This window comes from Phaenicophaeus curvirostris, chromosome 10, assembly GCF_032191515.1.
Source record: "Phaenicophaeus curvirostris isolate KB17595 chromosome 10, BPBGC_Pcur_1.0, whole genome shotgun sequence".
Taxonomy (NCBI): Eukaryota; Metazoa; Chordata; class Aves; order Cuculiformes; family Cuculidae; genus Phaenicophaeus; species Phaenicophaeus curvirostris.
Window position 1 is genome coordinate 10000313 of NC_091401.1, and position 13167 is coordinate 10013479.

Genomic DNA, 13167 nt, shown 5'->3' on the forward strand with positions numbered 1-13167 from the left:
AGGTCTCTCAGCCTACCCTTGTAGCAGAGGTGTTCCAGCCCTTTCATTGTTTTTGTGGCCTTCTCTGGACCCGTTCCAACAGTTCCATATTCTTTGTAACATTGGGGATTCAAGAACTGAATGAGGGACTCCAGGTGGAGTCTCATGGGAGTGGAGTAGAGGGGCAGAATCATCTTCCTTGCCTTGCTGGGTGTGCTTCTTTTGATGCAGGCCAGGATATGGTTGGTTTCTGGGCTGTGAGTCCACGTTGCCAGTTCATGTTAAACTTCTCATGAGCCAGCACCCCAAGTCCTACTCTGCAGGGCAGCTCCGTCACATCATCCCCCAACCTGTATTGAAATTGCAGATTGCCCCAACCCGGGTATAGGACCTTGTACTTGGCCTTGTTAAACCTCATGAGTTTCGCTTCGGCCTGTCCATGTCCTTCTGAATGACATCCCATCCTCTGGTGTGACAGCTGCACCACTCAGCTTGGTGTCATCTGTGGTCTTGCTGCCTATATCATCAATGCAAATATCAAACAGCACTGGTCTCAGTACAGGCCTCTGAGGCTGTGTGAGCTTGACTGCTGGTCATAAGTGTCCTGACTGTGTCCATAGTTTGACTGCTGGTCATAAGCATCATGTTTTGTCCATAGATTGATTGTCAGTCATAAGAGCTTGGGTGCTGACCATAGTTTGACTTTAGTTTATAAGAACCAATTCCACCTTTAGACAATCCCTTCTGCTGGCCTTGACTGCCATAAGACTGCTAGTTGTGTGAGTCCTGGTTCTGATTTTTCATAACCAGAATCATAATTGTATCCTTGGGAATCTTGTCCATAACCTGCTTGATTTTGTCCAAAATTGAAATGGGTTCTTGTTTTTTTTTCTATGCTAAAGCTGGTTCAGTTTTGGTACTAGCATGTAGACAAATTCCTTAACCTCTTAGCTGTGGATTTGGTATATAGCAAATATAAATGCAGAACAAAATTTAATTATCTGAAGCACTTTATAAAACTTTAACTTCTAAAGAATAAGGAGAAAGAGGAGCAGGCAATATGCTGGTCACAAAAACAAAAAATCAATTTGTATTTATTTTTGAAGAAAATAAATTCTAGAAGAAAAAAACAAGAATGTTTAACACTGCATTGTCGAGATGGACCTGAAACAGTTATTTTGTATTTTAAAATTGGTAATGTCAAAATAATGTGCTTCTAATTTTAGTGCTAGCCCAGAAGAATACAAGACTGTTGTGCAGAAACCAAGACAAATACTCTGCCAGTTCATTGACAGAATTCTTACGGATGTAGATGTTGGTAAGTGTTACATCCCTCTCTTTTAAAATTGTTGTCTGCTTTAAGTAATTCCTGACAAAGAGAAAAGAGTTAAACTCCCATTGTGAAATTATTTAGTAGTTGAATGTAATACCCTTTATGACTTATGTTTTAATAACCTCCATGATGAAATAGTTGCTGTTATGATGTGAAGTAATGTAAAACAATTAAAAAAAGGAGAGGAAAAATGCTGTCTAAGGGTACATGAATGTAGATGCTCGCAGCATTGAAAATCAGAAGCATCATGTCATGTGATTGTTCTCTGAGCAATATAGCTTGCAAGTCTTAATATTGACAGGGTCTTTCTGACTTGAAATGCTTTGTAAACAGCTTTATTTTTCATTTTAGCATTCTAACAAAGCCTTGTTTTAGTACTCCTTAAATCATGTTAAGGCTTCAGTTATTACAGTACTTAAACAACAACTTGGTAATTACAAAACACATATGCTTCAAATTGTCATTTTTAGTTGTCTTTACATTTACATCAATGAGAATCATGATAAGGGTAACTTACTCTTTTCAAGATATAATTTCATGTAGATCATAGAATCATAGAATCACCAGGTTGGAAGAGACCCACCGGATCATCGAGTCCAACCATTCCTATCAAACACTAAACCATGCCCCTTAGCACCTCATCCACCCGTGCCTTAAACACCTCCAGGGAAGGTGACTCAACCACCTCCCTGGGCAGCCTGTTCCAGTGCCCAATGACCCTTTCTGTGAAGAATTTTTTCCTAATGTCCAGCCTAAACCTCCCCTGGCGGAGCTTGAGGCCATTTCGTCTTGTCCTGTCCCCTGTTACTTGGGAGAAGAGGCCAGCACCCTCCTCTCTACAACCTCCTTTCAGGTAGTTATAGAGAGCAATGAGGTCACCCCTCAGCCTCCTCTTCTCCAGGCTAAACAACCCCAGCTCTCTCAGCCACTCCTCATAAGGCCTGTTCTCCAGCCCCCTCACCAGCTTCATTGCTCTTCTCTGGACTCGCTCCAGAGCCTCAACATCCTTCTTGTGGTGAGGGGCCCAGAACTGAACACAGTATTCAAGGAGCGATCTCACCAGTGCCGAGTACAGAGGGAGAATAACCTCCCTGGAGCTGCTGGTCACGCTGTTTCTGATACAAGCCAAGATGCCATTGGCCTTTGTGGCCACCTGGGCACACTGCTGGCTCATGTTCAGTCGGTTGTCAACCAACACACCCAGGTCCCTCTCCTCCAGGCAGCTTTCTAGATAGACTTCTCCTAGTCTGGAGCTGCATAGGGTTGTTGTGCCCCAAGTGCAGGACCTGGCATTTGGCCTTGTTAAACCTCATGCCACTGGACTCAGCCCAGCAGTCCAGCCTGTTCAGATCCCTTTGCAGAGCCTCCTTACCCTCCAGCAGATTGACACTTCCACCCAGCTTAGTGTCATCTGCAAACTTGCTAAGGGTGCACTCGATGCCTTCATCCAGGTCATTGATAAAGACATTGAACAGGGCTGGACCCAGCACTGAGCCCTGGGGAACCACACCTGTCACTGGCCTCCAGCTGGATTTCACACCATTTCCCACCACTCTCTGGGCCCGGCCAGCCAACCAGTTTTCCACCCAGGAGAGTGTGCGCCTGGCCAGGCCAGAGGCTGACAGTTTCCGAAGCAGAATGCTGTGAGAAACTGTGTCAAAGGCTTTACTGAAGTCCAGGAAGACCACATCCACAGCCTTTCCCTCATCCAGCAGATGAGATGTCTCAGTAAGATTGATATTTTGTGTAGTGAATTGATCATTTTAAGTTTTGTGCCTGTTCTGAACTACTCTTCAGTTTACTCTTTGTTAACTCCCTTCTAGTCCTGAAAGGGAAGGCTATAAAAATAAAATCAAGAAGCCAATCTGTTTTAGACAGTGCTTTTGAATACATACGTGTTGTATTTTATCATTACCATGTAGCTTTTCTAGTTAATTGCTGTCTGAATCTGAGATAGTTTTTCTCGTGCTAACCAACTGTGTGGAACTTGGATAAATCTGATGTGATTCAAATACCTGTTTTAGTGGAGCTGTACAACAGCGATATATGTGTTTAGTATTTTGCTGAACTTACCATTTAAAAACTTTAGTTTCTTGGAGATGTAGAAGAATTCTTAGAGCTTTTTTCTACTAAGATCATAAACCTTGGGAAAACTGTGCGATTAAAAATTAAATTGTTAACTATTTGCTATTCTTCACTGATCTAACAAAGTGTTAATACATGCAGAGTTAATGAATAATATTTTAGCCAAGTAACTTGTTGTTCTTCATACAGTTTGGGCTGTATGAAGGAACCCTCACATAGGGGGTTTACGAGCACAAAATCATCCTTGTGGATTAATGAAGCACACTCACAATTATTCAGGTTTAATGCCATATCATATGTGAGAAGTTCATTTGTTGCAATGCTAATTGAGAAATCTGTCTCCTTTTTTTTAAAGTTGCTTTGGAACTGATTAAGAAAACAGATTCACAGCCAAGTTCTGTAATGTTGCTTGATTTTATTCAACATATTATGAAATCTTCCCCACTTATGTTTGTAAATGTGGATGGAAATCAGAAGGAAACTGAATGCAGTTGCATTGGTGAGTTTATTGAAAATATTGAAGCCTGTTATTTTCAGGATTTAAATTTTCTGGCAATAGGATCATACCAAAGAATGAAAATGTGGATAAGGCAGATTCTTAAGTTCAGTGTTATGTATTTGTAAGAAAGTTAATCTTATCTAGTTATTATTGTGAATTGATTTGCACTTGTGATAATAGAAACTTAATCAGGACAGTGTCTATTCATTACCATTGCTTAGTAATATTACACAGTTTGTGTCGATGAGATCCTGTACACTCATTCATTGGCTGAGGGTTTTTTAGTCAGAGGAAATGTTTGGAACTCCCCAGTTTCTTCTCTTTCAATAAGCTCTGCTGAATAAATGTCCCGGTGCAGGCTCTCTGTTTACTAAGTCTGTATGCATTTATCTAAGGGAGTTTTCTTCTGTTTTACTGATGAGCAACCTCCTCTCAATAAGTTGCTTGCAATAGGAGATTTTGATTTTTATCTCAGATGATTGTTTGCTGTTTCTTTTTTTGTCGTTCTAGAATTTAGTAACTGGATCATAACAAGGCTTCTCCGAATTGCTGCAACTCCAAACTGCAACACCTTGCACAAGAACATCTGCAACGTCATTTGCTCTTTACTTTTCCTGTTTAAAATGAAGAGTTGCTCGATTTTTGAAGTACTAACAAAGGATTTGCTACAGCTTTTCAAAGACTTAATCTTCTTGCATGAAAGGGTTGCACAAAAGCATCTCTGTGGAGACGTACTGGTCTGGCCAGTGACTGTGAAGAGATTTTCAAGCGATACAAGTGACAATGTGGAATATTTAAGATTGGTACCATTGCAGCTGATGAGTATGTCCAGTGTAGAGTGCTTGGAAGTTATATTAATGTCTATTCTGACAGATATTGTTGCAGATGTCTTTTTTGTAAGACAAGATGTTATTCTCTGGGGCATAGGCTGCTCCCTGTTAGAGTACGGCAGTCCAAAAGTTAAAGCTTTGGCAGTGAAGTTTTTAGTAAAATTAATTCATTTAGGAGGTCCTCCGGAGCAGCTGGCCAGTGTTTTCTTCACAGTCTTTTTTGGAGTTCTGCAGTCAGCACTTGAAATGGATACTGAAGAATCAGAGCTCCTAGGAGAACCACTCTTGATGTTGGTGAGGACATTGTTGCCTTTTGAAGTAGATTCTTACAAAAATATTGAACCTGTCTACTTGAATATGCTGCTGGAGAAGCTCAGTGTGTTGTTTCAAGGTGATGTGTTCAAGTGTCTTCAGTCTGAAATGCTGCAAGCTGCTTTTTGCCATATACTGCAATATTTTCTGGAGTTTGTTCCAGCTGGCTATGAATCTGCCTTACAAGTAAGAAAAGTTCATATCAGTACCATATGTGGAATTCTTGTGAATGTGCTTGGAGCTCAGGAAAAACAAGAGGTGGGTTAATTTTAAAAACTGTATTTATCATGTGAGTAAATAAAGTACAAAAACCTGTGTCTGGGTAAAGAAGAAAATCTAGGAAATAATATTTTTAATTGCATGATTAGATGAATACTCCTTGTTTCTCAGCTGTTTTGCATATTCATGCAGGTCAGAGTTCTTCAATTGATTGTATGTTTTTCAGATGTATTAAACTCTTGAGAGGCTATGCAGGCACAAGAATATGTCTGCAATATTAGTATAACCTGGAGGTAAGGTGCAGGGCACGCTCAAATAAGGGCAGCTTTACAAGTGATGCCTCTTCATCCAAGCTACATTTACTTTCTAACCATATACTTTTAGCCATGTTTGTTGGACAGGCAGACAGAAAGGTTTGAATTAAAATAATGAAGTGTTGATGTGCTGTGTTCCCTGTACCCAGTACACCTGCATGTGTATCATATCTGTTGTCTCTTAAACTTAATGCATCTGTCTTGATGACTTTGGTAGCCAGGTATTATGGCAGGAGCTGGGAAACAGCTGTACCAGCTGCATTCTTGCTGGTAGGAATGCAGGAAACTTCACTGCTAATGAGTTTTCGTCTTGTAATTAAGATTTTTGAACAGAAAGGTTTTTAAGAACTTACCAGAACATTTTGAAATCTTATATTCTAAGTCACAAACAAATAATGTCTTTAAGAAATAAGGCGTAACATACATTGTTGTACTTCTGTTTGTCCATTCCAGTATCTGGTGAGTCCACTTTATGCAGCATTAAAAACACAAACAGAAGAAATTTTTCAGGAGCTTCATCAGAGCCAGCTGGACACTTCTGATGCCGATGGGTGGAGCAACAGCTGTGATGAAGTTCCAGAGAAAAGACAAAGACTAAGCCTACCAGTAAAGCATCCAAAGAAATCACCTGCACCAGTAAAGTATGACACTTGCTCAAGAACTACTTTTACAGTGGTTTGGCTGGTGAATAACAACAAATTGCAACTTTTTTTTGAGGCATTTTCTTCATAACAGACACATTGAAAGATCTGGGAAAATATTTAAATGATATTATGAAGCATCAGAATGCTCAGATCATTTTAAAGCCAAACTTTAGTTTAAGAAACTGTATTTTTAAAATGTTCAATGCAAATTATTTTCATTTTTACTCAGTGAGAACAGAAAAGCTGAAAGAATTCACACAGAATTATGTATGTGGCTGTGCTGTTGCTCTGGACATGCTTGAAGCAGATCTGGTTAAGTCAGGTTGTTCTCAGATGAACAAAGCCAGTAATCTCAGCTTCTGCTTGTGCTGTCCTTAAGCTCTCTGATTGTCTTGGACTTGCACCAGCATGTTGATCCCTTTCCTGTATTTGGGCACTCAAACCTGGCACTAGCATGGTCTACTCCAGGTGTACATTTATAATCAGCCTTCACTCTTGGTAATCCAGCTCAGCATGTAGTTGACCGCTGTTGCAACAAGGTCACACTGCTCTTCTGTTCAATTTTTCCTGAGTTTCACTGAGTCATTTTCTTCAAAGCTACTTGCTAGCCAGTCAGCCCTCAGATTGTTTTGTTACATGGCATGTTTTGTGCCAGTGGCAGGACTTTTCATGTGTCTCTGTTGGCCTTCACAAGGATCTTGTCAGCCTAGTTTTTCAGCCAGTTGAGATCCTCCAAGTCAGCTGCTCTCCTTTTACCCACAGAGATACCTGTCTCACAGTAGAAAGAAATCAAGTTAGTCTGATGTGATTTTCCATTGGTAAATGTGCTGGGTGTTCCTGGTCACTTTTTTGTCCCTTATGTGCCTAGAAATTAGTTCAGTGAAGATTTTTTCCATAACCTTGCCAGGGACCGAGGTTAGGCTGCCCACCTATAGGTCCTTGGATCCTATTTTTTGCCTTCCTTTAAGGTGGGCATAACATTTGCCTTTTTGTAGTCATCAGGAACCACCGTGGTCACTATGACCTTCCAAGGATTGTAGAGTTTTACCTTCACAGCCTTTCAGATAAGTCTGATTTGCATCATACTTCAGAGTTAGTATCTTTTTCTCCCCAAAAGCGCATTTAAGCGAAAGCTTCATTGGTATTTTCCTAGTCCTATATCAGACATGGATTAGCTCTGTTTTTGGTATGGTAATTTATCAGTTCTGAAAATAAGTATGTGTTGGAAATTAATTGATGTGGTCAAATTTCAGACTTTGTCCTGTAAACATGAAATTGAAGAGCACTCTATGGAATGACATCTCAAAGAAAGCTGCATCCTTAATATTTATCCTTGAGAAAGAAAATCTGCCAGCGGATATTCTTCAGACTGTAGAAGGGATTGCTGTAATTCTGCGACTGGCTGCTTTGTGCATAGTTCACTGTTCTCCCCCCAAAAATTCTACCAGGTAAAGGTACCATGGTGAAATCATGAGACCAATGGTTCCTTGTGACTGTTGTTATGGTTTGTGTAGATTATTTTAATGCTTGCCCATGTATCATTACAAGTATTGGGTGAGTTCTGTATGTTTTGAATAAGCATATTTTCATATTAACTGTGCTTACAAGCAGTGCAGTATTAAATGTTTAATAGTCTGCTGCATTGATCATATCATTTTTATTTTAATAGTATAGGTCAGAATGTAAGTCATCCATATAACTTGGACTCATGTAAGAAGACTTCAGGCTCTGCGGATTCAATGGTTAATATACAGGTTACATGGATTTCCTCTGATTTTATCACAAGAGTAGTGAAAGCCTGCAGAAACTTGTTGGAGGCTGCTATGCAGATTGTTAACCTAGAACAAGTGATTGACAGAATAGTGAAAATCTTTGATGCTTTGTTGTATGTGCAAGGTGAGAAATCCTTTAAACAAATACATCTTTGACTGAATTTGTAAATTAGGAATGCATCTGACTAAATTGGTCTGTGTGGCAGAGGTACTGAAATTATAGATCTTGTGTTCTTGTACAAAAAGGTTAAATTACAAAAAAGAGCGTTCCCTGTTTAGAGAGCTTCTTTTGCATTCCCTCTCAAACATGGTGCACTATTCTTTGTACTTCTCCTGTTATATTTGAACAAGAGGATACGTGGAGACATGTGGCTAGTGAATATGCGTAAGGCAGAAATGAATTTTAAAGTTAAAACGCCCAGAGGCAGCATCCCTTACTGTCCGTTTCATTCACAGATTTCAAACTTCTGACCAGCTTCAGCAAATGTAGCATGCAGGAAGCGTACCAAAAATTTAAATACTTGCATGTTTGTTTAAAGCAGCGAGACTCATGTGGTGTTATTAGTGCAGCTTACTTGCAATCTCAAAGCCCTCCTGATTTGTCATACAAATCCAGAGATACCGAAGCTGTCTTCATTCTTCTGCTCATGCATTACATGCTGTTAAATGTCTGATGAATGTTTTAAATTATTTTGATGTAGCACTACACCCTTTATTATAATCCATCTAAAATATAGGATACCAACATGTGGGAACTGTGCTACTAATCCCTGATAGGAAAAAATAACTTTTGTAGCAAATTTAGAACATAAAATGTACATCTGCTTTACAAACTGCACACAGCATGATATCTGGGTTTTGATGTTTTCATATTTTCCCCTCTAGTGAAAATTCCACTGAGCGATCAGATTCTTGATAATTTATGTGGATTGCTGTCTCTGCCCTGGATTTACACCCATCCTGATGACTTTTCATTTAAGCCATCTGCATTTGGCTTTGTTCCTATAGTTTTGAGTCAAAAAACTGCGCAGAGTTTCTGTAAGTATATTAGAGTACATAAAACCCAATATCTATCTGGAATGATTGTTCTAAAGTAAAATTATTTCCTTTGCCCTATTATGATAATTGATATTAAAAGTTTACATTATGTTATTTTCTGCTCAATTTTGTTTTTTCTTTTTAGCACCCCAAACTCAGTCACACTGTGTGTCCCTTCTGTGTCTCTTCCCAAGAAACATTTGTCTGGATTGGAGAAAATCCATTTATCACTGGGCTCTACGAAGTCCCCATGAAGTAATTCGGGCTGCTTGTGTTAGAGGATTCTCTCTCCTGCTTCATTCACCAAGTGTGCAGTCTTGCAGTGTGATTCCCAAAGCTCTTTTGTATGTATTAATGCTGCTTTTCTGTCTTCTTGCAGTAAGAAAAATGGACAGATTAGTATAAGCAAAAAAATAACCATTTTTCTATTTCATCCACAATTTGCTAGATCTCAGTTTCTGAGATTGTAAAATATCAACAGGATAGGTGTAAGTGACAATGTCAGTTTGATAGAATAGTGTTCGCTTACCATGTCAATATACAAGTTACTTCGTTAGCTGAAGACCAACCTAATTTCTTATTAAGAAGTTTAAATTAAGGAGGTGAAAGGACGTATCTTTGTTAGCTAAATATGTGTGATATTTATCCATATGTTTCTTATAATCCTTCCAATTTCTCTGCCTTTTGTATACACTTTTTGGTGTCTTCTCGTGTCTAACCTTCAGTTGCTTTATAACATGGCAGGCTCGCCATGCTCAGTGCTACCTCAAATGTTTAATAGAACACAACGATAATGTGCAAAGAAAAAAGATTTAGTAAGACAGATCCTTGACTTGTCCTAATAGTACTTTCAGTGTAGCTAGAGAATTCAGACAAATACAAATTTCTAGGTAAACGATCTGTTAAAATGGTTTCGCTTTTGTTTCCATTTCAGAAATCAAATCAAAGATGAGTCTGAGCTAGTCAAGGAGGCCTGTGCTGCTATAGTTGGGAAATTATCTTGCTGTTTGTCTGGTACATTCCGTGTACAACCTTCTTTGGGAGACTCTGCCATTAAGCGTGCTACTTGTGATATTTTATGTAGCAGCCTTACTGTGACTTCTGCTCATGAAAAAACTTGTTCTGTGCAAGCCTCTGTTTTCAAGCCGTTTCTTAGTCTCCTGGAGAACAAAGTATCCAGTTCAGTTAAGCTAGGTAGGTGACTTTATTAATGTTTTACACTTCCTTAGGAGGTACTAAATCGCTTCTGTACCTTTCTCCATTCCTTTTTTCTATATTGTTTTTTTTGTAGCTATAATGGTGTTTGAAATGCTATATTTTGGTTGATATCACTGCTGATGTTTGATGTTGTCATTGATACTCTTTTTAAACTACCTCAGCCTAGTTGTGGTTTGTGGCTGCACATAGAAATGTAATACTTGATCAAATCTGAATTTTAAATACCTTGTCTGGTTTGACAATATTTATTCCTTTGATGTAACCATAGTGTGTTTTATGGCTCACCTGTGTTACAGCTTCACACACTTGAATAGGTTTTTTAAAAAGTATCACAAATATATTTTCTTTTCCTCTCCAATCCATGCTACTCAGCTTTTATAGAAAACATACCTCATCTTTGCAAACATCTGGATTTTAACGCTGATGAGCCTAGTGTGAAGATTCTTGTTGGGTCGTTATTAAATCTGATGGAGGATCCAGACAAAGACGTGAGAGTGGCTTTCAGTGACTGCATAAAGAACATACTAGAATCCTTAAACTCTGAAGAAGGATTCATAAAAGAGGTGAATTAATATTTTTGGGGGGTGACTGTTTTTCCTAACTTACTGTGGTTTTTGTTTCACTATGTCAAACACACTACAGTTATATTCTTTTATTCTGTTGTCATGTGTTGCAGCTGTTTGTCTCAAGAATGAAGGAAGCCTATACAAATGCCAAAATATCAAGAAATAACGAGCTTAAAGATACCTTGATTCTCACAACAGGAGATATTGGAAGGTATTTGTGATGGTATCTTGACAGTTGTAAACTAGCATCAGTTTGTGATGCAAAGTTACATTTTGCTCAAGTGTTAATGTAAGATTAAATTACTTATTTTAAGGTCAGCTTTTGTGGGTCAGTCTTTCTCCAGTCTTTTGCAACTGGTCTAAGCTTTAGGGTATTCCTTATTTTCTGCCCTGTCATGGGAAGTACAGATTAGCTGTGCAAATACGGTGATGAGTCATTTTGCATTATGATAATTGTATGTTCTTAAGTCATTTTATTAATACAGCAATTTTTTTTTCCTTTTTAATTCTTTTTCTTGTGCTTACTTTTGTAAGGGCATCAAAAGGAGATTTGGTGCCCTTTGCCCTCTTGCATTTGCTCCACTGTTTGTTGTCCAAGTCAGCTTCTGTGGCTGGAGCCGCTTACACAGAAATTCGATCCCTGGCAGCAGCCAAGTCCATAAAACTGCAAGCTTTTTTCAGTCAATACAAGAAGCCTATCTGTCAGGTAAGAACAACGTGATCAGTCATTTATAAAGGCATATGTTCAGGTTCTTTTTGTGTTTTGTGAAAATGGTATTAAAGGTAAAAATTACAGTATTTTACAAGGTGAAATCTCATAGGACAAAAAAGAGATGATTTAAACAGCAAAACAAGCACCTACAAACATTCAGGAAGCAATAAGAAATCTTTAACTTTGTCACAGTCCTCTCCCCTCAACAGTATTGCCTTGCTTTTTCTTCCCTAGATGCTTACTGTCATTCTGAAATAGAGGAACAGTATAGTTTCTTGCGTTATAGTACCAGTGCTATAGGGGGCTATGATTTTAAAATTGGAACTGAAGTCAACATTTCACAGGCATAATACTGACATGATTGATTCGTTCTCTTGCTGTACCCATTACCTGAAGAAAAGTTCTGTTTAAAAGAAAATGATCATTGCTGGGTTTTGGTATTTTTTTAGTAATGCAATGACTAAAGCCAGGGTTGTGAAATTAAATGCAATTAAGTGAATGGTAATCTAGTTCCTACTGCAATGTAATGATCATAGGCCTATATGCAATAGAGGAGCAAGAAAAGCAGATGCATAGAAGGGAAACAAACTCTTATATTTTGAGGGGCTTTTTTAGGGAGCGAAAAAGGGGAAAATAGTACTAAATATCTCTTTGTGCTTAGTTCCTAGTGGAATCCCTGCACTCCAGCCAGGCAGCAGTATTGAGTGCTCCATGCCAGGGTAATGAGCTACAGAAACAAACAGCTGCTCACCAGAGAGAAATGGCTCTGGACATGTTATCTGAGATAGCCAATGTGTTTGATTTTCCAGATCTAAACCGCTTTCTCTCGGTAAGTTGGTCAATACTTTTTGCTTTTGGACTTTTTTTTTTTTGTCTATGGGCTTCTGGATTTCTGTTTCAGTTCACAATTTTCTGTTATTTTCAGACCTGATTTTTTTTCCCCCTTTAGTTGCCATTTATTATAATGTAGAACACTTTGGTATTGCTGCAATGGGGAGCTCAAAAATACAGAGGAATAATTTTATCAGTGAGTTGCAGTGATGGCTACAGTGTTAGTTTAAGTATGACAAATGATAAACTAAGGCCTAGAGTACTCATTAAGTACATCTATATTCATGATTTAGTGCACTTGGAGGAATTCTTTGTAGGGCATGATTTTTGCATGGTGTCTGCTTTCTTGTTTCAATTGAATAAAGCTAATATTCTGTGGATAGATCTCTCGGTCTGCTTAGCTACCTATTTTATTTGAAGGCTAAATAGCTTCATACTCATATTTTGTTTGTTGGTAGATGGGAAATGCACAGCATTTAGCAAGAAAGCAGTCCTCCTAGTCACCTGGTGGGTTTGGGAAATGTTCTGTGTGGGTGTGGTGGGATTTGTTATGTTTTTGTTTTGTTTGGGGTTTTTCCAAGATTCTTTTCTCTGGGGAAACTGGATAGACATATAAAATGGTAGCTCACTTCCTGTTTGCCTGTTTCTCGGTATTTATTAGATTACGTACCTTCTTGAGTAATTATTTTGATTTAATCTGCATTTTTATTAGGCATTTCCATCTCATTAAAGTTCTTAATTCATACCTACGGTCATACACAAGACCAGAGATGTGTGATGTTGTACTTACGCAAATAGAACAAAGGCAAACCCTG

At 38.6% G+C, this 13167-nt stretch overlaps 1 protein-coding gene across 1 annotated transcript in view; it reads left to right on the plus strand.

The window, feature by feature from the left end:
• The window catches only part of ATR (ATR serine/threonine kinase), a 42920-nt gene that overhangs the window by 611 nt on the left and 29142 nt on the right, over positions 1-13167 (plus strand). The window contains exons 2-14 of the mRNA XM_069864421.1: positions 1206-1297; positions 3753-3896; positions 4407-5296; positions 6025-6212; positions 7469-7663; positions 7885-8111; positions 8873-9025; positions 9171-9369; positions 9960-10219; positions 10616-10806; positions 10920-11020; positions 11344-11515; positions 12183-12350. Coding sequence (XP_069720522.1) covers positions 1206-1297; positions 3753-3896; positions 4407-5296; positions 6025-6212; positions 7469-7663; positions 7885-8111; positions 8873-9025; positions 9171-9369; positions 9960-10219; positions 10616-10806; positions 10920-11020; positions 11344-11515; positions 12183-12350 — 2980 coding nt within the window. The remainder of the gene's footprint in view (positions 1-1205; positions 1298-3752; positions 3897-4406; positions 5297-6024; positions 6213-7468; positions 7664-7884; positions 8112-8872; positions 9026-9170; positions 9370-9959; positions 10220-10615; positions 10807-10919; positions 11021-11343; positions 11516-12182; positions 12351-13167) is intronic.